Source organism: Somniosus microcephalus, chromosome 11, assembly GCF_052327205.1.
Source record: "Somniosus microcephalus isolate GS21.2 chromosome 11, FLI_Smic_1.0, whole genome shotgun sequence".
NCBI lineage: Eukaryota > Metazoa > Chordata > Chondrichthyes > Squaliformes > Somniosidae > Somniosus > Somniosus microcephalus.
The window spans coordinates 235,570,584-235,598,273 of NC_140997.1; the positions used below are offsets into that span (position 1 = coordinate 235,570,584).

At 51.2% G+C, this 27,690-nt stretch overlaps 1 protein-coding gene across 3 annotated transcripts in view; it reads left to right on the top strand.

Annotated features, from left to right (window-relative positions):
* lamb2l (laminin, beta 2-like) overlaps window positions 1-27,690 on the top strand; it is a 401,500-nt gene that overhangs the window by 93,098 nt on the left and 280,712 nt on the right. For all 3 annotated transcript variants that reach the window (XR_015080088.1, XM_086002162.1, XM_086002163.1), the window contains exons 4-5: window positions 13,481-13,616; window positions 24,772-24,845. Coding sequence is in view for 2 of the 3 variants with exons in the window: in XM_086002162.1 (XP_085858288.1) it covers window positions 13,481-13,616; window positions 24,772-24,845 (210 nt within the window). In the remaining variant the exon portion in view is untranslated. The remainder of the gene's footprint in view (window positions 1-13,480; window positions 13,617-24,771; window positions 24,846-27,690) is intronic.

The following is a 27,690-nucleotide window of genomic DNA, read 5'->3' on the forward strand; positions in this document are numbered from 1 at the left end:
CTCCCTCAGTACTGCCCCTCCGACAGTGCGGTGCTCCCTCAGTACTGCCCCTCCGACAGTGCAGCGCTCCCTCAGTACTGCCCCTCCGACAGTGCGGCACTCCCTCAATACTGATCCTCCGACAGTGCGGCGCTCCCTCAGTACTGCCCCTCCGACAGTGCAGCACTCCCTCAGTACTGGCCCTCTGACAGTGCAGCACTCCCTCAGTACTGCCCCTCTGACAGTGCAGCGCTGCCTCAGTACCGCCCCTCCGACAGTGCAGCACTCCCTCAGTACTGCCCCTCCGACATTGCAGCGCTCCCTCAGTACTGCCCCTCCGACAATGCAGCGCTCCCTCAGTACTGCCCCTCTGACAGTGCAGCACTCCCTGAGTACTGCCCCTCCGGCAGTGCAGTGCTCCCTCAGTACTGCCCCTCTGACAGTGCAGAACTCCCTCAGTACTGCCCCTCCGACAGTGCAGCACTGCCTCAGCACTGCCCCTCCAACAGTGCAGCACTCCCTCAGTACTGCCCCTCCTACAGTGCAGCGCTCCCTCAGTACTGCCCCTCCAACAGTGCAGCACTTACTCAGCACTGCCCCGCCGACAGTGCAGAGTTCCCTCAGTACTGCCCCTCCGACAGTGCGGCACTCCCTCAGTACTGCCCCTCCGACAGTGCAGCCTTCCCTCAGTACTGCCCCTCCGACAGTGCAGCGCTCCCTCAGTACTGCCCCTCCGACAGTGCGGCGCTCCCTCAGTTCTGCCCCTCCGACAGTGCGGCCCTCCCTCAGTACTGCCCCTCCGACAGTGCAGTGCTCCCTCAGTACTGCCCCTCCGACAGTGCGGCCCTCCCTCAGTACTGCCCCTCCGACAGTGCAGCCCTCCCTCAGTACTGCCCCTCCGACAGTGCAGCGCTCCCTCAGTACTGCCCCTCTGACAGTGCAGCGCTCCCTCAGTACTGCCCCTCCAACAGTGCAGTGCTCCCTCAGTACTGCCCCTCTGACAGTGCAGCGCTCCCTCAGTACTGCCCCTCCGACAGTGCAGCGCTCCCTCAGTACTGCCCCTCTGACAGTGCAGCGCTCCCTCAGTACTGCCCCTCCGACAGTGCAGCGCTCCCTCAGTACTGCCCCTCCGACAGTGCAGCACTCCCTCAGTACTGCCCCTCCGACAGTGCAGCACTCCCTCAGTACTGCCCCTCCGACAGTGCAGTGCTCCCTCAGTACTGGACTGGAGTGTCAGCCTAGATTATGTGCTTGAGTCTCTGGAGTGGGACTTGAACCAACAACCTTCTGACTCAGAGTCAAGAGAGAGTGCTACCCACTGAGCTATGGCGGACACATCTGCAGAACTTGTTCTTCCATTCTTGCTGTAGCCAGTCCATCCTTTCAGAATTCACAGCTAAAAAGATGAGCAATTCACAAATCTTTGCCTCCCTGTCATTCATTGGAAGAAGACCAAGGCACTTCGAACAGAAATGATCCAAATTCTACGGCGTTGTCCGCAGGTACAATCTGTCAGCCAACTGAGTGTTTAACATATTGAACTGCTGAGGAAGGCTGTGCTTGGATTCGAAATGTGCATTGACGTGTCTGTAAAGTCTGTGGGTTGTATAGCGAAGTAATACACAGACTACAAGAGTAACTTAAACAGGGCTTTACTATTCGAAGGTCAGGGCGAATCTGCCCAATAAATTCTGCCACAGCACTTATATACCGGTGTGGTCACCGTCGGTATTACAGTATACAGCAGCCAGGATAAAGTAGTGCCACACCTAAAATAGTTCTCTTAAAGGTGGACGGTTACATACAATAGTTCTCTTAAAGGTAGAACAGTTACATACACTACAATCCTCCCTTTTTAGCTTACAACATACTTATTCCCCATTAACATAACATCATAACATATCCAACTTCATGTTACAACAGTTCACAGAGGTAGTCTCTGCGGAAACAGTTCACAGATTCAGTCTCTGCGGAAACAGTTCACAGATTCAGTCTCTGATCTTCTTGACTCGGTCCGGACCACGCCTCCGTGGTGTAGTCGGGTCACCTTGCTAGAGGGACTCATCCCATAGTCCTTCCCTAGACTTAACAGCTTTACTTCCATCACTTCTGAACCAGCATTGCTGACTTTTTAAAACAAACAAAAAACAGTTGGATTGCCTTGGGAAATTTTCCTACTTTCCAACTGATTTGGCTCCGTTCGGGGGACCACGTGTGTGATCGGGTAGAGGTAATAATGGTTGAGATGGTTATCATCTTCTGCTTCGTCTTTTCCTTTTTTGCTTCTTGGAGACTCTCGGGGCTCCATTGTCAGCTGCCAGCTGTAACGCCACCATCTCCCTATGTTCCTTAGACTTTAAGTGATTCATCCTGATTTCGGCACTTTGGGAGTTCTCGGCACAAGCTGGGCAGACCAGGTCCTCGTAATATTCAGTGTCACTCAACAGATCATGGTAATATTCGGTGTCGTCCTGAGCTAGGCCAGCGAGAGGGTCTTCTATTTCCTCCTTACCCAGCTGGACGTTAGCCGACTTTTGTTCCAAATCCCGACATCTGTCCTGAAGAGACTTCATCATGCGTTCAGATTCATCCCGCTTTTTCTGGGCTTCCTGCAAGTCTTTTACTAATGACCTCATTTGTGATTTCAATACTTCAACTTCATTCGGAGATTGATTGATCGGACTATTCAATCCCTCTACTGAAGTAGCTGTTTCAGTATTCTGTTGTTCTACATTGCCGTGCGTCAGCGTACTTTTGGCCTCCAAGGGCTGTTCTGCTGCAGACTTCTCAGTCTGGGTTGCCACCTCAGCTCTTCCAATGACTTTTGAGAGCTCCCTTCCCTTTGAAGATTGAGGCTCGTATTTAAGTTTTTCCCATTTTAGAGTTTTATCCCTCAGCATATGAATGAGTTGGCTGACTGTTAACTCTTCTGTCCTCATCCCTTTTCCATTAGCTGCAGGGCTGTTTAGAACCTTGTCCTGGGGCTCCTTTGCTGCTTCTACTTCGCCATCATCCGCAGCCCCCATCATTCGAATTTCCACAAATGAATCGTCCGGTGATGCTGCACCCAACTTCAGTAGGAGCTCGGAAGTCATGTCGACCAACTCAGCTTTTTCTGCCTGCAACCTGCTAACCAGCGCCTTCAGTTGCGGCACATCTTGTTCCACCGGATTGGAGCACGCCCCTTCAGAAGCCGAATCAGCTTTGATTCGTTTGGCCTCCTCGTGCAGACGGTTTGTGTGCTCCTCTGGAGCATAAGCCTTTATGCCCACATTCGTTCTACCAACCTTAGTCAGCAAGTTCATTTTAGACTTGTCTTTCATGCTTGGGCTGGTCTTATCGTCATCCGTTTCAGAGTCTGAGCTGATTGTCTGCCCCGAGTCCTCACTCGTTATTGCTTTGAGGTAGTGCCATTCCATGTCTATTTTCTTGATCCACTCCCGGACTAGAAGTGGTGGTCCTCCCTCAGGTAGTACGTATAAGTCCATTCCGGGGTGTTCTTTGCCCCTGTCTCTCACCTTGACTCTTATCTTTCCCATGGGGTATACTTTATGCCCCGTGTATGTCTGCAATACGAACTTGGTATCTCTCAAGGGTATATGTGAGAATAGCCGGTTGTAACCCCTTCGATTTATGACTGATAGGGCTGATCCAGTGTACAATTCCATTCTCACTTGGACTCCGGCTATTTTTAGCATGACCCAGATAGTTTGTAGGTCAGCTTCCTTACTCACATTATGAATCCTCAGACTACCCAGTTCCTGGCCGCTTGGGTCTGAATCCGAATTCTGTTCATCTGAACTCTTCTCAACCACCTTGTGTACTTTGTTGTACTTTTCCTGTGATGGCTTTTTTTTTTGGTTGTTGGTCTTCTTCCCTGACCGGCATACTTTGGCTATGTGACCCAGTTTGCCACATTTCCTACAGTCCTGGTTTTTAAACCAGCATTGGTTCTGGTCGTGTGTTGTCTTCCCACAACGATAACATTTCGTTGCACCCGAAGTAATTTGATCCACACTAAGGACCGCTGCCTTCAGCTGCATTTCCGCAGTTCCTTTCGCTGCGGCTTCGTGTGATGCTGCAATAAGGACAGCCCTATCCAGTGTAAGGTCGTTCTCTTCGAGCAGTCGCTTTTGCGTTCCTTCCTTCGACAACCCGCACACGAACTTGTCTCGCAATGCCTCTGTCAGATTTCCTCCAAACTGGCAGTATTTCGCTAGCCTACGCAGTTCGACCAAGTATTCCGCGTTGCTTTCCTCTTTCCGCTGCGTTCTCGCATAAAATTTGAATCATTCCGCCAACATCAATGGCGTGGGGTTCAAGTGATCCTTCAGAACAGCAACAATATTATCGAAGGTTTGATCCGTCGGTTTAACTGGTGCTAGAAGATGCTTCAATAGCCCGTATGTCTTCGCCCCCATCGAGTTTAGCAAGGTTATAGCTTTATCATCATCCTCTATTTTATTGGCCTCACAATATATCTCAATGCGTTCTACATACGTGGCCCAATCTTCCACCTCGGCATTGAAACCGTTGCTGTTACTATGCTTAGGCATCTTCACACTCTTCCTGAGAAACAACAACAATATTCTTTAACTTTTTTTTTTCCAGATGGCGGTTTCCCGCGCTTATCTTCTTTCCCCGCCCACTTTAAAAATGGCGGTTCCCGCTTCTGTCTTCTTCCCCGCCTACTGGCGGCTTCCCGCGTTTCTTCCCCTGGCAGGAGGGGTAAGCTTCCCTCGGGCGACGGCCGCTGGCTTTCGGGTTTGCAGCCTGCGCGTCGGCTCCAGCGCGTTCCCTTCTCTCGGCAGGGCAGCCGGTGCTGGGTACAACCCGTTGGCGGCGAACAGTTTCAGCCGCTGGGCTGGATCTCGCTCAGCCTTCCTCGCTCGGGCTCTGTCTCTCCCGCTCGCTCGGGCTCCCAATCGCGCCTCCAGCCCTCTCGCAGTCCGGTGCTTCCCTCCCCGGCTGCGGCTACGTTCTCCGCGGTTTATTTATTTTATATCGTCCCGCGCCTTACGATCCGGTCGCAGCGCTTCGTGGCCTCAATCACTGTCTGGCCTTTTTCACCCCAATCGCGCCTCCCAGCTTCTCGCAGTCCGGTGCTTTCCTCCCCGGCTGCGGCTGAGTTCTCCGTGGCTTATTTATTTTTATATCTTCCCGCGCCTTACGATCCCGGTCGCAGCGCCTCGTGGTCGCGGTAGTTGTCCGGCCTTTTTCGCCGTCGCGGTCTAGCCGTCTCATGACGCTCCCCAGCCCGCTTGTACCGCGGCTTCTGCTCCACGCTGCCCCAGTCTCAGCGCCTCTGGGCCCGACTTCTGTCCGGCTCCTTTCCCCCTCGACCGTGGTCGAGTGCACCGCCCTTATCCTCTGTTTATTTGTTTCTATTTTCCCTTTACTCACAGTCACCGTGGCCGACTTGCTTCTCGTGTTGATCGGCTCACTCACCACCGTGGCAGAAGGGACAATCCGTGCCTGTTGCTGATGGAAGACTTCGTGTTTGAAATCTTCCTCCTTTCTTGGTCTGCAGACTCGAGTTTTCTCTCAGCAAAACGACGAGGGCGGGTGCCTCTTCTCGACGCTCGTTTACTTCTTCAGAAGTATTGTTGCCGCAGGGTAAGATCGAACTCGTCGCCACTGTAAAGCCTGTGGGTTGTATAGCGAAGCAATACACAGACTACAAGAGTAACTTAAACAGGACTTTACTATTCGAAGGTCAGGGCGAATCTGCCCAATAAATTCTGCCACAGCACTTATATACCGGTGTGGTCACCGTCGGTATTACAGTATACAGCAGCCAGGATAAAGTAGTGCCACACCTAAAATAGTTCTCTTAAAGGTGGACGGTTACATACAATAGTTCTCTTAAAGGTAGAACAGTTACATACACTACAGTGTCCTACATGGATTGGGTGGACTGTACCAGCAGAGTGAACAGTGAAGGTTCAGTAGGAAGGAGTGACCTGATCGAGGATCGGGATAGCATTCATTGGGATGAATATATCAACGCACATTCCTGATGGAAGTAAGAGTTTTGCAACATAAGTTATTATCAGCTGCAGTTTTGCCTTATAATGAGGTCTGCTGTTGTTGAATAGATTGACAGCTGGTTGAAGTATTAAAAAGAGAATTGAACCTATTCCTGCTCTTTTGATTTGAGGAGATTATTGATAAGGTTGTATTTGTTGCCCTGGAATGGGCTGACCTGCTGCAGTCCTCATAGTGATGGTGCTCCCATGTTGGTGTGAGGTATGAATTCAGGAAAGACCAGAGTGATGTGGGTTTTGGGAAGGAAGGCTCTGAACACCAAGTAGTGTGATCGGGTGAATTGGATGGCTGGTTCCTTCATAGTATCGTCAGCACTTTATGTGACATTTTGGGATGTTTAGAGCACATATCTTTCAAATGAGACGTTAAACCGTGTCCCTGTCTGCTCTCTCAGGTGCATTTAAGAGACACCACGGCCACTATTTTTGAAGAAGAGCAGGGGAGTTCTCCCCAGTGTCCTGGGGCCAATATTTATCCCTCAACCAACATCACTAAAAACAGATTATCTGGTCATTATCACATTGCTGTTTGTGGGATCTTGCTGTGTGCAAATTAGCTGCCGCGTTTCCTACATTACAACAGTGACTACACTTCAAAAGTACTTCATTGGCTGTAAAGCGCTTTGGGTCGTCCTGAGGTGGTGAAAGGCGCTGGAGAAATGCAAGTCTTTCTTTCCTTCTTTCTTTCCTTTCTTTCCTTCTTTCTTTCTTTCTTTCCTTTCTTTCTTTCAATTCTTTCTATCTTACCTGCATCCCCCCCACCCCCCACCTTCCTCTCCGGACTGATGCCCCACAGAGGTAGCACTACCCGCAACTGATATGAAGCACCCAATTTGGGAGCAATGCTCCTCCACTGGGAGCGCGGCTCCCGCAGTGCAAGCATGGGGTTATCTCGAGTAAAGTTGGGAAGGTTGTAGATCAGGAAGGTGTAGGGCGGTTCTGACAGGCCCCTGCCTTGCTGCACAGACTTGCCTCCTTTATCTCACCATCGCCCTGAAGCTTATTATTTGTCTCCAAATAAATGACCCCTGTTTCAGGTAGACACGCGACATGTTTTATTGTCGGGGTCAGTGATCCACAACTTAACACATGCTCGGAAAAGCAGCAAGCTTGGGTTTCACTTACACTGTAATCAACATCAATCATCCTTTGCATCGACACTCCAGCCGACTCTACAACCAGTTTGTTTTATGCGGCCCACGTTTGCCTGCACAGGTCTGTCACTGCGAGAGCAATTAACGGTCCAGAGAAATCCATCCCTGAAACACCCTCTAAAAATAAACAAAGAGGCACTTTTCAAAAAAGGCTAGATTTGTTTTCCCTGCAATTTTGTGTTTGTCAAGGTGAGGGATGTGAGTGCTGGAGAACTGAACACTTTCCCCCTCTCGATCACACAGCCCCCTGCAGCCGTGTAATCCTCTGGAGAGGCAAAATACAAACCCATTATAAAAAAAACCCCACGGCCAATTTATGGGAATAAAATCAGGAAAATTCCTCTCCGGCCTCCTGAAGTGACCAAAACTAGTCCAGGAGATCACACTGACCATGATTTATATCACTTAGTATTACGCCCGCCTATTGTAGACCATGATCTCCGCACAGTCCTTGTGGCAATGAAGACCCGTCTTCACACTGAGGACACCCTCCATCGTGTTGTGTGGCACTACCACCGTGCTAAATGGGATGGATTCAGAACAGATCTAGCAGCTCTAACTGGGCACCCATGAGGTGCCGTGGGCCATCAGCAGCAGCAGAATTGTATTCCACCACAATCTGTAACCTCATGGCCCGGCATATCCCTCACTCTACCATTACCATCAAGCCAGAGGACCAACCCTGGTTCAATAAGGAGTGTAGAAGAGCATGCCAGGAGCAGCACCAGGCGTACCTAAAAATGAGGTGCCAACCTGGGGAAGCTGCAACACAGGACTACATGCAAACTAAACAGCGGAAACAGCATGCTAGAGACAGAGCTAAGCGATCCCATAATCAATGATTCAGATCAAAGCTCTGCAGTCCTGCCACTTCCAGTCATGAATGGTGGTGGACCATTAAACAACTAACGGGAGGAGGAGGCTCCATGAATATCCCCATCCTCAGTGATGGTGGAGCCCAGCACATGAGTGCAAACAAAAGACAAGGCTGAAGCGTTTGCAACCATCTTCAGCCAGAAGTGCTGAGTGGATGATCCATATCGACCTCCTCCTGAGGTCCCCACCATCACAGAAGCCAGTCTTCAGCCAATTCGATTCACTCCACGTGATATCAAGAAATGGCTGAGCGCACTGGATACATCAAAGGCTGTGGGCCCCGACAACATCCTGGCTGTCGTGCTGAAGACTTGTGCTCCAGAACTAGCCGCGCATCTAGCCAAGCTGTTCCAGTACAGCTACAACACTGGCATCTACCTGACAATGTGGAAAACTGCCCAGGTATGTCCTGTCCACAAAAAGATTACCACCCCATCAGTCTACTCTCAATCATCAGCAAAGTGAAAGAAGGTGCTGTCGACAGTGCTATCAAGCGGCACTTACTCACCAATAACCTGCTCACTGATGCCCAGTTTGGGTTCCGCCAGGACCACTGGCTCCAGACCTCATTACAGCCTTGGTCCAAACATGGACAAAGCAGCTGAATTCCAGAGGTGAGGTGAGAGTGACTGCCCTTGACATCAAGGCAGCATTTGACCGAGTGTGGCACCAAGGAGCCCTAGTAAAACTGAAGTCAATGGGAATCGGGGAAAACTCTCCACTGGCTGATTCATACCTAGCACAAAGGAAGATGGTTGTGGTGATTGAAGGTCAGTCATCACAGCCCTACGACATCGCTGCAGGTGTTCCTCAGGCCAGTGTAATAGACTTAGGTAGCAGTGGGGAAATTAAAAACCAGAGCGTGTCAGGAAGGGGCAGAAGGTATGGAGTAAAAGGTAAAGTAATAAAAAGGGCAAAAGCAGGAACTAAGTGTCACAAAACATCTTTGAAAGTTCTCTATCTGAATGCACGTAGCATTCGTAACAAAATAGATAAGTTAATGGCACAAATAACTACATATGGGTATGATCTTGTGGCCATTACAGAAACATGGCTGCAGGGTGACCATGACTGGGAATTAAACATACCAGGTTATTTAACGATCAGGAAGGACAGGCAGGAAGGAAGGGGAGGTGGGGTGGCTATGTTAATAAAGGAAGGAATCACTGTAATACAGAGAAATGATATTGGGTCAAAAGATCAGGATAATGAAACAGTTTGGGTGGAGGTAAGGAATAATAAGGGGAAAAAAACACTAGTGGGCGTAGTCTATAGGCCTCCGAACAGTGGCAACTCTGTTGGACGGAGTATCAATCAGGAAATAGTTGAGGCTTGTAATAAGGGAACATCTATAATTATGGGGGATTTCAACTATCACATTAATTGGACAAATCAAATTGGGCAGAGCAGCCTTGAGGATGAGTTCATTGAGTGTATTAGGGATGGGTTTCTTGAGCAGTATGTAACTGAACCGACCAGGGGGCAAGCAACCTCAGATCTGGTCCTGTGTAACGAGACAGGATTAATTTAAAATGTCCTAGTAAAGGATCCCCTTGGAATGAGTGACCATAACATGGTTGAATTCCACATTCAATTAGAGGGTGAGAAGGTTGGATCTCAAACAAGCGTGCTAAGCTTGAATAAAGGAGACTATGAAGGTATGAGAGCGGAATTGAGTAGAGTGGATTGGGAAAATAGATTAAAGGGTAAGACGATACATGATCAGTGGTGTACATTCAAGGAGTTATTTTACAACTTCCAAAAAAAATATATTCCACTGAGAAGAAAAGGGTGTAAAAGAAAAGACAGCCATCCGTGGCTAAGTAAAGAAATTAAGGATAGTATTTGACTAAAAACAAGGGCATATAAGGTAGCCAAATCTAGTGGGAGGATAGAGGATTGGGAAAACTTTAAAAGACAGCAAAAAATAACAAAAAGATTGATTAAGAAAGGGAAGATAGATTATGAAAGTAAATTGGCAAAAAATATAAAAACAGATAGTAAGAGTTTTTATAGTTATATAAAAAGAAAAAGGGTGGCTAAAGTAAATGTTGGTCCCTTAGAGGATGAGACCGGGAAATTAATGGTGGGAAATATGGAGATGGAAAAAACACTGAATGAATATTTTACATCAGTCTTTACAGTAGAAGACACTAAGAATATCCCAACACTGGACAAACAGGGGGCTAAAGGGGGGGAGGAGCTAAACACGATCAAAATCACTAAGGAAGTGGTACTCGGTAAAATAATGGGACTCAAGGCGGATAAATCACCTGGACCTGATGGCTTACATCCTAGGGTCTTGAGGGAAGTGGCGGTAGGGATTGTGGATGCATTGGTAATAATTTTCCAAAACTCCCTGGACTCGGCAAAGGTCCCGGCAGACTGGAAAACTGCTAATGTAACACCCTTATTTAAAAAGGGCAGTACACAGAAGGCTGGAAACTATAGACCGGTTAGCCTAACATCTGTGGTAGGTAAAATTTTGGAGTCCATTATTAAGGAGACAGTAACAGGACATTTGGATAATCATAATTTAATAGGACAAAGTCAGCATGGTTTTATGAAGGGGAAGTCATGTTTGACAAATTTGCTGGAGTTCTTTGAGGAAGTAACGTATAGGGTGGATAAAGGGGAACCAGTGGACGTAGTGTATTTAGACTTCCAAAAGGCATTTGACAAGGTGCCACACAAAAGATTATTGCTTAAGATAAAAAATCACGGGATTGGGGGTAATATTCTGGCATGGATAGAGGATTGGCTATCTAACAGAAGGCAGAGAGTTGGGATAAATGGTTCATTCTCAGACTGGCAATCAGTAACTAGTGGTGTTCCGCAGGGGTCAGTGCTGGGTCCCCAACTCTTTACAATCTATATTAACGATTTGGAGGAGGGGACCGAGTGTAACATATCAAAGTTTGCAGATGATACTAAGATGGGAGGGAAAGTAGTGAGTGAGGAGGACATAAAAAACCTGCAAGGGGACATCGACAGGCTAAGTAAGTGGGCAGAGATTTGGCAGATGGAATACAATACTGGAAAGTGTGAGGTTATGCACTTTGGCAGGAAAAATCGTAGAGCAAGTTATTATCTTAATGGCAAGAAACTGGAAAGTACTGAAGTACAAAGGGATCTGGGGGTCCTGGTGCACGAAACTCAAAAGGTTAGTATGCAGGTGCAGCAAGTGATTAAGAAGGCCAATGGAATGTTGGCTTTCATTGCTAGGGGGATAGAATATAAAAATAGGGAGGTATTGCTTCAGTTGTACAAGGTATTGGTGAGGCCGCACCTGGAATACTGCGTACAGTTTTGGTGTCCATACTTAAGAAAGGACATACTTGCTCTCGAGTCAGTACAAAGAAGGTTCACTCGGTTAATCCCGGGGATGAGGGGATGGACATATGAGGAGAGGTTGAGTAGATTGGGACTCTACTCATTGGAGTTCAGAAGAATGAGAGGCGATCTTATTGAAACATATAAGATTGTGAAGGGGTCGGATCGGGTGGATGCGGGGAAGATGTTCCCGATGATGGGTGAAACTAGAACTAGGGGGCATAGTCTTAGAATAAGGGGCTGCTCTTTCAAAACTGAGATGAGGAGGAACTACTTCACTCAGAGGGTGGTAGGTCCATGGAATATGCTGCCCCAAAAAGCTGTAGAAGCTACATCATTACATAAATTTAAAACAGAAATAGACAGTTTCCTAGAAGTAAAGGGAATTAAGGGTTACGGGGAGCGGGCAGGAATTTGGACATGAGTCTAGGTTCGGATCGGTCATGGCCCTGTGGGTAGCGGAGCGGGCCCAGGGGCCGTGTAGCCTGATCCTGCTCCTATTTCGTGTGTCTAATTCTGTTAGATTCAGGAGATGGTTCTGTGATAGTGGATTGGCGGTTAGGATCAGATCAGCCATGATCTTATTGAATGGCGGAGCAGGCTCGAGGGGCCGATTGGCCTACTCCTGCTCCTATTTCTTATGTTCTTATGTAACCATCTTCAGCTGCTTCATCAATGACCTTCCGTCCAACATAAAGTCAGAAATGGGGATGTTCGCTGATGACTGCACAGTGTTCAGCGCCATTCGCAACTCCTCAGATAATGAAGCAGTCCATGCCCGCATGCAACAAGACCTGGACGACATTCAGGCTTGGGCTGATAAGTGACAGGTAACATTCGCGCCACACAAGTGCCAGGCAATGACTCTCTCCAACAAGTGAGAGCCTAACCCCACCCTTTGACACTCAACGGCATTACCATCACTGAATCCCCCACCATCAATATCCTGGGGGTCACCATTGACCAGAAACTTAACTGGACCAGCCACATAAATACTGTGGCAACAAGAGCAGGCCAGAGGCTGGGTATTCTGCGGCGAGTGTCTCACCTCCTGACTCCCTAAAGCCTTTCCACCATCTACAGGGCAGAAGTCAGCAGTGTGATGGAATACTCTCCACTTGCCTGGATGAGTGCAGCTCCAACAATTCAAGAAGCTCGACACCATCCAGGACAAAGCAGCCCGTTTGATTGGCACCCCATCCACCACCTTAAACATTCACTCCCTCCACCACCGGCGCACCGTGACTGCAGTGTGGACCATCTACAAGATGCACTGCAGCAACTCGCCAAGGCTTCTTCGGCAGCACCTCCCAAACCCGCGACCTCTTCCACCTAGAAGGACAAGGGCAGCAGGCGCATGGGAACACCACCACCTCCAAGTTCCCCTCCAAGTCACACACCATCCTGACTTGGAAATATATCGCCGTTCCTTCATCATCGCTGGGTCAAAATCCTGGAACTCCCTCCCTAACAGCACTGTGGGAGCACCTTCACCACACGGACTGCAGCGGTTCAAGAAGGCGGCTCACCACCACCTTCTCAAGGGCGATTAGGGATGGGCAATAAATGCTGGCCTTGCCAGCGACACCCACATCCCATAAACAAATTTTTAAAAAATCCCCGCCCCAGCCAGGATCTGGTCCAGCTGTCTTTTGAAGTTACTCAGAGAGCCAGAGGTGAGTGCACGAGCTGGCAACTCACTCCATAGCTCGACCATTCCCAGGGAATAGAAGAACCTCCCAACATCTAAACTAATTCTGCCCTTGCGTAAATTATATCCATGACCCCGGTCCCCCCTAACCTATCCAATTGAAATAATCTGTCAGTATGAATACCGTCTGGTCCCGTCATTGTTTTAAACCCCTCTAGCAGTTCATCCCAGAGTCTACATAATCTCCTAAGTACATAGATCCAGCTTTTTATGCCTATTGAGGTGATTACGGTGTTTTAAGTTGAGTGTGATTCTTGTGAACCTCCTCTGAACATTTTCCAAAGCCTCATCAACAAGCCATGTGAGGAGACTGGAGACAGTACTCGACGTGAAGCAGTAACATTACAGGAAAGGTGTGAATTTCCTCCCACTTTTTGTAGGGGCTGGAGAAATGTTTCCAGTGCGATTCGACAAGGCCGTATCATCCCTTCAATAATAGAAACAGTCACCGTGTGGAGAATGTGATCTACCTGACTGACCAGAAGGAGGAGAGGACCTGGTGGCAATCGGAGAATGGTGAGTTAAAACGCGGAGAGGCGCATGGAAAGAGCAATCCTTAGACCGTGGCAGGACAATCCTATCAGGACACATGCTAAGGTCTGTTGTAGAATTGATTGTTAGTGTCACACAGTTACTGTGTAGATGTGCAAGGTGTCTGTATGTATGGCGCACCGTATCTTATCCTATCTGCATCAAGCCAACTCGCCCAGCATGACTCCCTGACCTACAGGGGCTCCCGATCCCCCAACACCTCAAATTTAAAAATCGTATCCTTGTATTTAAATCTCTCCATGGTCTCAACCCTCCCAATCTCTGTAACCACCTCCACCCCTGCAACCAACAACCACACTTTCTGTTCCTCCAACTCCGTGTTATCTCAATCTCTGTAACCGCCTCCGCCCCTACAACCAACAACCACACTTTCTGTTCCTCCAACTCCGTGTTATCTCAATCTCTGTAACCACCTCCACCCCTACAACCAACAACCACACTTTCTGTTCCTCCAACTCCGTGTTATCTCAATCTCTGTAACCGCCTCCGCCCCTACAACCAACAACCACACATTCTGTTCCTCCAACTCCGTGTTATCTCAATCTCTGTAACCGCCTCCGCCCCTACAACCAACAACCACACATTCTGTTCCTCCAACTCCGTGCTATCCCAATCTCTGTAACCACCTCCGCCCCTACAACCAACAACCACACATTCTGTTCCTCCAACTCCGTGCTATCCCAATCTCTGTAACCGCCTCCACCCCTACAACCAACAACCACACATTCTGTTCCTCCAACTCCGTGTTATCTCAATCTCTGTAACCGCCTCCGCCCCTACAACCAACAACCACACATTCTGTTCCTCCAACTCCGTGCTATCCCAATCTCTGTAACCGCCTCCGCCCCTACAACCAACAACCACACATTCTGTTCCTCCAACTCCGTGTTATCTCAATCTCTGTAACCACCTCCACCCCTACAACCAACAACCACACATTCTGTTCCTCCAACTCCGTGTTATCTCAATCTCTGTAACCGCCTCCGCCCCTACAACCAACAACCACACATTCTGTTCCTCCAACTCCGTGCTATCCCAATCTCTGTAACCGCCTCCGCCCCTACAACCAACAACCACACATTCTGTTCCTCCAACTCCGTGTTATCTCAATCTCTGTAACCGCCTCCGCCCCTACAACCAACAACCACACATTCTGTTCCTCCAACTCCGTGTTATCTCAATCTCTGTAACCGCCTCCACCCCTACAACCAACAACCACACATTCTGTTCCTCCAACTCCGTGCTATCCCAATCTCTGTAACCACCTCCACCCCTACAACCAACAACCACACATTCTGTTCCTCCAACTCCGTGCTATCCCAATCTCTGTAACCGCCTCCACCCCTACAACCAACAACCACACATTCTGTTCCTCCAACTCCGTGTTATCTCAATCTCTGTAACCGCCTCCGCCCCTACAACCAACAACCACACATTCTGTTCCTCCAACTCCGTGCTATCCCAATCTCTGTAACCGCCTCCGCCCCTACAACCAACAACCACACATTCTGTTCCTCCAACTCCGTGTTATCTCAATCTCTGTAACCGCCTCCGCCCCTACAACCAACAACCACACTTTCTGTTCCTCCAACTCCGTGCTATCCCAATCTCTGTAACCACCTCCGCCCCTACAACCAACAACCACACATTCTGTTCCTCCAACTCCGTGCTATCCCAATCTCTGTAACCGCCTCCACCCCTACAACCAACAACCACACATTCTGTTCCTCCAACTCCGTGTTATCTCAATCTCTGTAACCACCTCCGCCCCTACAACCAACAACCACACTTTCTGTTCCTCCAACTCCGTGTTATCTCAATCTCTGTAACCACCTCCACCCCTACAACCAACAACCACACTTTCTGTTCCTCCAACTCCGTGTTATCTCAATCTCTGTAACCACCTCCACCCCTGCAACCAACAACCACACTTTCTGTTCCTCCAACTCCGTGTTATCTCAATCTCTGTAACCGCCTCCGCCCCTACAACCAACAACCACACTTTCTGTTCCTCCAACTCCGTGTTATCTCAATCTCTGTAACCGCCTCCACCCCTACAACCAACAACCACACATTCTGTTCCTCCAACTCCGTGTTATCTCAATCTCTGTAACCACCTCCGCCCCTACAACCAACAACCACACTTTCTGTTCCTCCAACTCCGTGTTATCTCAATCTCTGTAACCGCCTCCACCCCTACAACCAACAACCACACATTCTGTTCCTCCAACTCCGTGTTATCTCAATCTCTGTAACCACCTCCGCCCCTACAACCAACAACCACACATTCTGTTCCTCCAACTCCGTGTTATCTCAATCTCTGTAACCACCTCCACCCCTACAACCAACAACCACACATTCTGTTCCTCCAACTCCGTGTTATCTCAATCTCTGTAACCACCTCCACCCCTACAACCAACAACCACACTTTCTGTTCCTCCAACTCCGTGTTATCTCAATCTCTGTAACCACCTCCACCCCTACAACCAACAACCACACATTCTGTTCCTCCAACTCCGTGCTATCCCAATCTCTGTAACCGCCTCCGCCCCTACAACCAACAACCACACTTTCTGTTCCTCCAACTCCGTGTTATCTCAATCTCTGTAACCACCTCCGCCCCTACAACCAACAACCACACTTTCTGTTCCTCCAACTCCGTGTTATCTCAATCTCTGTAACCGCCTCCACCCCTGCAACCAACAACCACACATTCTGTTCCTCCAACTCCGTGTTATCTCAATCTCTGTAACCACCTCCACCCCTACAACCAACAACCACACTTTCTGTTCCTCCAACTCCGTGTTATCTCAATCTCTGTAACCGCCTCCACCCCTGCAACCAACAACCACACATTCTGTTCCTCCAACTCCGTGTTATCTCAATCTCTGTAACCACCTCCACCCCTGCAACCAACAACCACACATTCTGTTCCTCCAACTCCGTGTTATCTCAATCTCTGTAACCACCTCCGCCCCTACAACCAACAACCACACTTTCTGTTCCTCCAACTCCGTGTTATCTCAATCTCTGTAACCGCCTCCACCCCTGCAACCAACAACCACACATTCTGTTCCTCCAACTCCGTGTTATCTCAATCTCTGTAACCACCTCCACCCCTACAACCAACAACCACACATTCTGTTCCTCCAACTCCGTGCTATCCCAATCTCTGTAACCGCCTCCACCCCTACAACCAACAACCACACTTTCTGTTCCTCCAGCTCCGTGCTATCCCGTTGCTGCCTGGGCCCTAATCTCTGGAATTCCCTTCCTCAACCCCTTCGCCTCTCTACCTCTCTCCCCCCCTTAAAACCTACCTCTTTGACGAATCTTTTGCTCACAATATCTCCTTCTCTGGCTCGGTCTCCAATTTTCAATCTCTGTGAAGGACCTTGGGATGTTTTTCTAGAGTAAAGGCGCAACATAAATACAAGTTATTGTTAAAATAATGGAGTGTTTGGATAAGGGGAATAATGGTGGATGTTGTAAATATGGATTTTCAGATGATATGATACTACGTAGGTAGTATGCTCATTATGACGATTAATGCGCGTGGTATTAAAGGGAATATCATTGAACGAATTGAGGAATGGTTAGGGAACAAAAGCAGAGAAGAGGATTCAGTGGATGGGTTTTATGTTAATGGGATGTCAGTAGTGTTGTGCCCAGGGATCAATAGTGGGATCTTTAGAATCAGGGAAGTTTATAGAGCAGCAGGAGGCCATTGAGCCCATCGTGTCTGTATTAGCTCTTTGCTAGAGCGATCCAAAATCAATCCCCCTGACCCCAGCTCTGACATACCCTTGTTTCAAATCTTTATCTATTCTCCCCTTGAGTAATGCGATGGTCTCGGCCACACACGCTCGCCATGGTAAAGCATTCCAAACTCCAACAACCCTGTGTGTAAAGACCTCTCTCCCAATCCCTCTCCTCACTCTCACTGACAGATTTAAATCGATGAACCCTCGTCACTGAGTCTTCAGCCGGAGGAAATAGTCTTTCTCCATTCACACGATCGCAACACTTCGTAATTTTAAAAACCTCTATTAAACCGTCTCTCGGCCTTCTCTGCTCCGCCGGAAACAGTCCCAGTGGCCGGAACTGGCCTCTCCGGGGTGGAGTTCCAGCGGCTTTAGATGCTCTGAATCCGCCCCAACCCCAACCAATTTCCCCGAGTTGGGGGATCATTAGTGATTCATGGCGGACTCCTGTCACGATTACTGTCGACATGCAGGAGCCCACCAGTGTGAAAAGGAACAATCCCAGAGAGGGGCAACGAGAGACCTTAAAGGGGCAAAAGCCCGAGAATTGGATTGGTGTATCACTGAAGGGAACAATCTTCAACAGGGTAAGTGCTGGAGTGGAATGGGTGGAGAAGATGCCACTCCAAGGCTCTGTCTCTCTCTCTCTCCTCTCATGGGCGTATCTCAGGGTCTATCACCACCAGCTCCTTCATGGCAGCCCTGGGGAGCGGAGGTGTCACAGGCAGACAGGAGGGAAATCCGCCAGGGACCTGGGAGGTCCCCTCCCACTGCCATGTGCCCACTGCGGGCGATGAAGGAGAGACCAGCGGTGGTCCCAGGGAGAACAGGTTGCAGGGGTAGCGTAGTCCTGGTGAGTGGCAGTGAGGCCTCACTGCCCAAATATCCCTACAAACACCACGACTATCCCGCCGGATTTTGGGCTGGATCATGAAGGAGTATCCCAGCCAGTTTCTCCAATCTCCTCATATGAACAACAACAAGCATTTATACAGCACGTTTTACACCAGCGAACACACCGAGACACCTCACAGGAGCGGAATCAAATATCGAAGCTGAGCCAGTGACAGAGAGACTGGGAGAGGCAACCAAGAGCCTGGTCAAAGAGACGGGTTTTAAGGAGCGTCTGAAAGGAGGAGAGAGAAATGGGATGGCAGAGAGCTGTGGATTGGAATTCCAAAGCTAAGGGTCTAGACGGCTGAAGGCACAGCCGCCAATGGTGGAGCGAAGGGAGTGCGGCAGGCGCAAGAGGCCAGAAATGGAGGAGCGCAGAGATCTCAGAGGGTTGTAGGAGGTTACAGAGATAGGGAGGGGAGAGGCCATGGAGGGGTTTGAAAAAAAAGGATGAGAATTTTAAAATTGAGATGTTTCCTGACTGGAAGCCAGTGTAGGACAGTAAGCACAGGGGGTGATGGGTGAACGGGACTGGGTGTGAGTTAGGACACGGGGCAGTGAGCACAGGGGGTGATGGGTGAACGGGACTGGGTGTGAGTTAGGACACGGGGCAGTGAGCACAGGGGGCGATGGGTAAACGGGACTGGGTGAGAGTTAGGACATGGGGCAGTGAACACGGGGTGATGGGTGAACGGGACTGGGTGTGAGTTAGGACACGGGGCAGTGAGCACAGGGGGCGATGGGTGAACGGGACTGGGTGTGAGTTAGGACACGGGGCAGTGAGCACAGGGGGTGATGGGTGAACGGGACTGGGTGTGCGTTAGGACACGGGGCAGTGAGCACAGGGGGTGATGGGTGAACGGGACTGGGTGTGCGTTAGGACACGGGGCAGTGAGCACAGGGGGCAATGGGTGAACGGGACAGGGTGTGAGTTAGGACACGGGGCAGTGAGCACAGGGGGTGATGGGTGAACGGGACTGGGTGTGAGTTAGGACACGGGGCAGTGAGCACAGGGGGCAATGGGTGAACGGGACTGGGTGTGCGTTAGGACACGGGGCAATGAGCACAGGGGGTGATGGGTGAACGGGACTGGGTGTGAGTTAGGACACGGGGCAGTGAGCACAGGGGGTGATGGGTGAACGGGACTGGGTGTGAGTTAGGACACGGGGCAGTGAGCACAGGGGGCAATGGGTGAACGGGACTGGGTGTGAGTTAGGACACGGGGCAGTGAGCACAGGGGGCGATGGGTGAACGGGACTGGGTGTGAGTTAGGACACGGGGCAGTGAGCACAGGGGGTGATGGGTGAACGGGACTGGGTGTGAGTTAGGACACGGGGCTGTGAGCACAGGGGGCGATGGGTAAACGGGACTGGGTGAGAGTTAGGACATGGGGCAGTGAGCACAGGGGGCGATGGGTGAACGGGACTCGGGTGTGAGTTAGGACACGGGGCAGTGAGCATAGGGGGTGATGGGTGAACGGGACTGGGTGTGAGTTAGGACACGGGGCAGTGCGCACAGGGGGTGATGGGTGAACGGGACTGGGTGTGAGTTAGGACACGGGGCAGTGAGCACAGGGAGTGATGGGTGAACGGGACTGGGTGTGAGTTAGGACACGGGGCAGTGAGCACAGGGGGCGATGGGTAAACGGGACTGGGTGAGAGTTAGGACATGGGGCAGTGAGCACAGGGGGCGATGGGTGAACGGGACTGGGTGTGAGTTAGGACACGGGGCAGTGAACACGGGGTGATGGGTGAACGGGACTGGGTGTGAGTTAGGACACGGGGCAGTGAGCACAGGGGGCGATGGGTGAACGGGACTGGGTGTGAGTTAGGACACGGGGCAGTGAGCACAGGGGGTGATGGGTGAACGGGACTGGGTGTGAGTTAGGACACGGGGCAGTGAGCACAGGGGGTGATGGGTGAACGGGACTGGGTGTGAGTTAGGACACGGGGCAGTGAGCACAGGGGGTGATGGGTGAACGGGACTGGGTGTGAGTTAGGACACGGGGCAGTGAGCACAGGGGGTGATGGGTGAACGGGACTGGGTGTGAGTTAGGACACGGGGCAGTGAGCACAGGGGATGATGGGTGAATGGGACTGGGTGTGAGTTAGGACACAGGGCAGTGAGCACAGGGGGTGATGGGTGAACGGGACTGGGTGTGAGTTAGGACACGGGGCAGTGAGCACAGGGAGTGATGGGTGAACGGGACTGGGTGTGAGTTAGGACACAGGGCAGTGAGCACAGGGGGTGATGGGTGAACGGGACTGGGTGTGAGTTAGGACACGGGGCAGTGAGCACAGGGGGTGATGGGTGAACGGGACTGGGTGTGAGTTAGGACACGGGGCAGTGAGCACAGTGGGTGGTGGGTGAACGGGACTGGGTGTGAGTTAGGACACGGGGCAGTGAGCACAGTGGGTGATGGGTGAACGGGACTGGGTGCGAGTTAGGACACGGGGCAGTGAGCACAGGGGGTGATGGGTGAACGGGACTGGGTGTGAGTTAGGACACAGGGCAGTGAGCACAGGGGGTGATGGGTGAACGGGACTGGGAGTGAGTTAGGACACGGGGCAGTGAGCACAGGGGGTGATGGGTGAACGGGACTGGGTTTGAGTTAGGACACGGGGCAGTGTGCACAGGGGGTGATGGGTGAACGGGACTGGGTGTGAGTTAGGACACGGGGCAGTGAGCACAGGGGGTGATGGGTGAACGGGACTGGGTTTGAGTTAGGACACGGGGCAGTGAGCACAGGGGGTGATGGGTGAACGGGACTGGGTGCGAGTTAGGACACGGGGCAGTGAGCACAGGGGGTGATGGGTGAACGGGACTGGGTGCGAGTTAGGACACGGGGCAGTGAGCACAGGGGGTGATGGGTGAACGGGACTGGGTGCGAGTTAGGACACGGGGCAGTGAGCAGAGGGGGTGATGGGTGAACGGGACTGGGTGCGAGTTAGGACACGGGGCAGTGAGCACAGGGGGTGATGGGTGAACGGGACTGGGTGTGAGTTAGGACACGGGGCAGTGAGCACAGGGGGTGATGGGTGAACGGGACTGGGTGTGAGTTAGGACACGGGGCAGTGAGCACAGGGGGTGATGGGTGAACGGGACTGGGTGTGAGTTAGGACACGGGGCAGTGAGCACAGGGGGTGATGGGTGAACGGGACAGGGTGTGAGTTAGGACACGGGGCAGTGAGCACAGGGGGTCAGGGGTGAACGGGACTGGGTGTGAGTTAGGACACGGGGCAGTGAGCACAGGGGGTGATGGGTGAACGGGACTGGGTGCGAGTTAGGACACGGGGCAGTGAGCACAGGGGGTGATGGGTGAACGGGACTGGGTGTGAGTTAGGACACGGGGCAATGAGCACAGGGGGTGATGGGTGAACGGGACTGGGTGTGAGTTAGGACACGGGGCAGTGAGCACAGGGGGTGATGGGTGAACGGGACTGGGTGTGAGTTAGGACACGGGGCAGTGAGCACAGGGGGTGATGGGTGAACGGGACTGGGTGCGAGTTAGGACACGGGGCAGTGAGCACAGGGGGTGATGGGTGAACGGGACTGGGTGTGAGTTAGGACACGGGGCAGTGAGCACGGGGTGAGGGGTGAACGGGACTGGGTGTGAGTTAGGACACGGGGCAGTGAGCACAGGGGGTGAGGGGTGAACGGGACTGGGTGCGAGTTAGGACACGGGGCAGTGAGCACAGGGGGTGATGGGTGAACGGGACTGGGTGTGAGTTAGGACACGGGGGCAGTGAGCACAGGGGGTGATGGGTGAACGGGACTGGGTGTGAGTTAGGACACAGGGCAGTGAGCACAGGGGGTGATGGGTGAACGGGACTGGGTGCGAGTTAGGACACGGGGGCAGTGAGCACAGGGGGTGATGGGTGAACGGGACTGGGTGTGAGTTAGGACACGGGGCAGTGAGCACGGGGTGATGGGTGAACGGGACTGGGTGTGAGTTAGGACACGGGGGGTGATGGGTGAACGGGACTGGGTGTGAGTTAGGACACGGGGCAGTGAGCACGGGGTGATGGGTGAACGGGACTGGGTGTGAGTTAGGACACGGGGCAGTGAGCATGGGGGGTGATGGGTGAACGGGACTGGGTGCGAGTTAGGACACGGGGCAGTGAGCACAGGGGGTGATGGGTGAACGGGACTGGGTGTGAGTTAGGACACGGGGCAGTGAGCACAGGGTGATGGGTGAACGGGACTGGGTGTGAGTTAGGACACGGGGCAGTGAGCACAGGGGGCGATGGGTGAACGGGACTGGGTGTGAGTTAGGACACGGGGCAGTGAGCACGGGGGGTGATGGGTGAACGGGACTGGGTGTGAGTTAGGACACGGGGCAGTGAGCACAGGGGGTGAGGGGTGAACGGGACTGGGTGTGAGTTAGGACACGGGGCAGTGAGCACAGGGGGTGATGGGTGAACGGGACTGGGTGTGAGTTAGGACACGGGGCAGTGAGCACAGTGGGTGAGGGGTGAACGGGACTGGGTGCGAGTTAGGACACGGGGGCAGCCGAGTTTTCGATGAGCTGAATTTACGGAGGGTTGGAAGGAGGAAGGTTGGCCCGGAGAGTGCTGGAATAGTCGAGTCTGGAGGTAACAAAGGCATGGATGAGGGTTTGAGGGAGAATTTCTTTGTTACAATGGATTGATTTGCAGTGGGACTGTGATTGAGATCACGGGAACTGGCTATATTTGTAGCTGTAACTGCTATCAGAGACAGTGAACACTGCGTCCTGTGAAATAACAACAGAAAATGCTGGAAAAACGCAGCAGGTCAGGCAACATCCGTGGAGAGAAATTTGAGTTGACGTTTTGGGTCGAAACCCGAAACGTCAACTCAAATTTCTCTCCACGGATGTTGCCTGACCTGCTGAATTTTTCCAGCATTTTCTGTTGTTATTTCGGATTTCCAACATCTGCAGTATTTTGCTATCGTACTGCGTCCTGTGTGTGGGCAGGTGAAACGCTTGAGGTGTAAAATTGACAAGAGGCAGCAGAACAATGGCCTGGCATTTGATTATCCGCTCACTCCCTCCCCACCCAGCGACAGTTATTTGTACAAGTGTCGGCAGAGCTCGAGAAATCTAATCAGGAACACAATGGTTCAAAGCAATCCCGTCGGTGTAAAGCAAGCTATCAAGGTTTGGGCGGGGCAGATGTGAGATTGTACGGATCAGGGTGTGATTTTACACAACATTCTTTTAAGAGGTTAAATGAGTGGGTTGAGGTCCATGGGACGGAGCTGCTTCATGGGGCAAGAGCCGTTTCTTGTTTGTTGTCTTTTAAAAAAAGAGACGTGCATTCCTATAGCGCCTTTCACGACCACCAGACATCCTAAAGCGCTTTACAGCCAATGAAGAACTTTTTGAAGTGTAGTCACTGTTGTAATGTAGGAAACGCAGCAGTCAATTTGGGCACAGCAAGCTCCCACAGCAGCAATGTGATAATGACCAGATAATCTGTTTTAATGATGTTGATTGAGGGATGAATATTGGCCCCAGGACACCGGGGAGAACTCCCCTGCTCTTCTTCGAAATAGCGCCATGGGATCTTTTACATCCACCTGAGAGAGCAGACGGGGCCTCGGTTTAACTGAAAGATGGCACCTCCGACAGTGCAGCGCTCCCTCAGTACTGCCCCTCCGATAGTGCAGCACTCCCTCAGTACTGCCCCTCCGACAGTGCAGCACTCCCTCAGTACTGCCCCTCCGACAGTGCAGCGCTCCCTCAGTACTGCCCCTCCGACAGTGCGGCACTCCCTCAGTACTGCCCCTCCGACAGTGCGGCGCTCCCTCAGTGCTGCCCCTCCGACAGTGCGGCGCTCCCTCAGTACTGCCCCTCCGACAGTGCAGCACTCCCTCAGTACTGCCCCTCCGACAGTGCGGCACTCCCTCAGTACTGCCCCTCCGACGGTGCGGCACTCCCTCAGTACTGCCCCTCCGACAGTGCGGCGCTCCCTCAGTACTGCCCCTCCGACAGTGCGGCGCTCCCTCAGTACTGCCCCTCCGACAGTGCAGCACTCCCTCAGTACTGCCCCTCGGGCACTGCAGCGCTGGAGTGCTAGATTTTTGTCATGACAATACACGCTGCATGGGCCCTAAGCTCTGGAATTCCATCCTGAATCCTCGCCGCCTCTCTACCTCTCTCTCCTCCTTTAACACGCTCCTTTAAAACCTACCTCTTTGACCAAGCCTTTGGTCACCTGCCCTAATAGCTCCTTCTTTGGCTCGGTGTCAATTTCTGTCAGACCGCGGCCACCCGTGATGCGTCTTGGGACGTTTGGTTATGTTAAAGGCGCTATATAAATGCAAGTCGTTTTTGTTTATGCATGATCATGATCCACGGTCATCGGTGTCTGAATCGCAGCCTGTGTCAGTTTACTTGATGAGAATGTTAAGATGATGTCACTTAATAGCTCGCAGTGAGTCACCAACTTGCTGTGTCTTGTCCCCACACACAGGCGAAGAGAAAGTCAGCATCGAGCTCGATCTAGAGGCAGAGTTCCACTTCACCCACCTCATCATGAAATTCAAGGTGAGACTGAGGGCGAGCTGGGAGGAGCGGCCTGTGTACAGGCTGCACCGGTCCGTCACACTGCATTACCTCATGGCAATGCTTTGTTACAGACTGACTCAATGTTAAAGGCTGTTTGACACAACAGAGTTCGAAAGAATTGCTGTTTCTTCACCCATCTGATCAGCTCCAGATTAAAACGTTGAACAGAATGATGCCAGAATGTTCTGTCTGTGCCGGGGGCAGGTTCAAGTCAAGATATACTCTGCGTTTTCCCCTTGCTCACTTTTTACTTCCTTCTTATGGGGGCTTTTACTGAGGATCTTTACCCGGGTTATTTACCGAGGAAATTCACCTCACTACGTAGAACAGGAACTCTCAATTTTCTCCCAGGTGCCCATTTCTCCGATAGGATGCTGGGAGATAGGGGAGCAGGGTGGGTAAAGGTGATGAGGACACTTTGCTCGCAGGGTGGGTAAAGGCCGACATGGATTGGATGGGCCGGGTGACTGCCTCCGTCTTCTATGTCGGTGTTTCTGTGCAGGTGGCCTGGCTCTGTAACGTGGAGTTTGGCCCGGGGCGGGGTGCTAGCCCTCCCCTGCTCTGTGGCATGCCTGAGGTTCGGGGACTGAGCGGCGACCTACAAAAAAAAAACACCTTTTATTATTCTAAAAAAAATTGTCGCGATGCCAGGTTTGTTCTGCCAACAAGACTGACGAGGTTGATCGCTGCCAACAGTTTCAGGCGGTGCTCCAGATCCATTCTAGCTCTTTGATCAGAAACTTTTATATACTGGCGGTGAGCCCACAATCCCCGGGGGCTGTTAATAATGAACTCCTGCACGGTGTCCTGCCTGGGCCCCCTTGGTCACACCTGCAGTCACACAGCCAGGCCTGGTCCCACGGAGCCGCCAAGGTTTGGTGCTTGCTGGAATGACGCTGCTCCCTGTGGTGCCCGGCCCCAAGCTTCACTCTGCTGCCACTAATAAAGTTAGAATCATAGAAATTCACGGCGCAGGAGGAGGCCATTCGGCCCATCGTGTCCGTGCCTGTTGAATCCGTGAATCTTAAAGTATGGTGTTCTTCAATAACTAGACGGAGGCTGCAGATTAACAATCAGACAGGTGTTTACTAGAGGAAGGTAGTCTAAAGACTAACAGTACAGATGCCTGCTCAAGGCTTATATACAGGTGTGGTCACTGCCGGTACTACAGTATACAGGAGCTGTAAAAGTAGTTCTCTCTTAAAGGTACATGCACTACAATTCCTCCCCTTTTAGATTAACAGTACCCCCGTTTGCAGTAGGGTGTTCAGTGGGTGTAATACTGTAGACAAATTTGGTAAGAACTTATGGTAGTAGTTCACCAGCCCGAGGAACGACCTCAGTTGTGACACATTTTCCGGTGCTGGAGCCTTGACTACTGCCTCAATCTTTTATGGGGACTTATGTAACCCCTCTTCATCAATAACGTGGCCACAATACGAGATCTGCTTCTGGAAAAACTCGCACTTGTGGCGATTAGCTCGTAGCCCATATTCCTTCAATCTAGTGAGCACCTTCTCCAAGTTGGCGAGGTGATCACTGTCATTTTCGCCCGTGACCAGGATGTCGTCCAAATAACACTGGGTCCCTGGAATCCCTTGCAGGACTTGATCCATTGCCCTTTGCCAAATAGCCGGAGCCGATGCTACCCCGAACACCAGCCGGTTGTATTGGTAGAGACCTTTGTGAGTGTTTATCGTGAGGTATTGTTTCGAGGCTTCTTCGACCTCCATTTGCAGGTACGCCTGGGCCAGATCAATCTTAGTGAAGCGTTTGCCTCCAGACAGCGAGGCGAAAATATCTTCAATCCGTGGAAGCGAATATTGTACCGTGTGAAGGACTGGGTTCACTGTCACCTTAAAATCCCCACAGATGCGGACCTTCTTTGGTTCCCCAGGCGTATTACTCAACGACCTCTTCATTACAGGAACGATGGGTGTAGCCCACTCGCTCCAGTCCACTTTGGACAGTACTCCTGAACGTTCCAACTCTTCCAGCTCTGCTTCGACGGCTGGTCGGATCGCATAAGGCACCGGTCAGGCCTTAAAAAACTTTGGGCTTGCATTTTCCTCTATTTTAATCATCGCTGTTATGCCTTTTAGTGTTCCGAATCCCTCCTGGAACACTTCTTGTGCGTCAGTTAGCATTTTTGACAGTCATCCAGGTGTGACGTCGTCATCCTTTTTGGCCTCAACCTTCAGTGCCTGTATGGAATGCCAATCTAATTGTATCTTCCGGATCCATTCATGTCCTAGTAGTGGTGGTCCTCCATCTGGCAATACATATAGGTCCATTTTTGGTATTTCCTGGCCTTTGTATATCACGTTCACCCTTACTTTTCCTTTGGGGTAGACTTTTTGCCCCGTGTACGTCTTCAAGACAATCTCAGTAGCTTTCAAGGGTGTATGTGAGACTAGCCGCTTGTAGTCCCTTCGGTTTATGACTGTTAGGGCTGATCCTGTGTCCAATTCCATTTTCACTTGGACTCCGTCTATCTTGAGCGTGACCCAGATAGTCTGGTGATCCTCCATTTTGATTACCTTATGTAGTTTCAGACAACCCAGCTCCTTGCTTCCGGAGTCTGTATCACTTTTCTGTTCGTCTGAACTATTGTCCATCACCTTATGTACCTTTTTATACTTCTCCTGTGGAGATTTCTTGCTGCTTGTTTTCTTCCCTGACCTGCAGACTCTTGCTATGTGCCCTGCTTTTCCACACTGTCTGCACACTTGGTCCTTGAACCAACAATCCTTCTGGTCGTGTGTTGTTCTGCCGCAGCGATAACACTTCCCTGCTCCATATGACATTTCATTGGTGCCATATT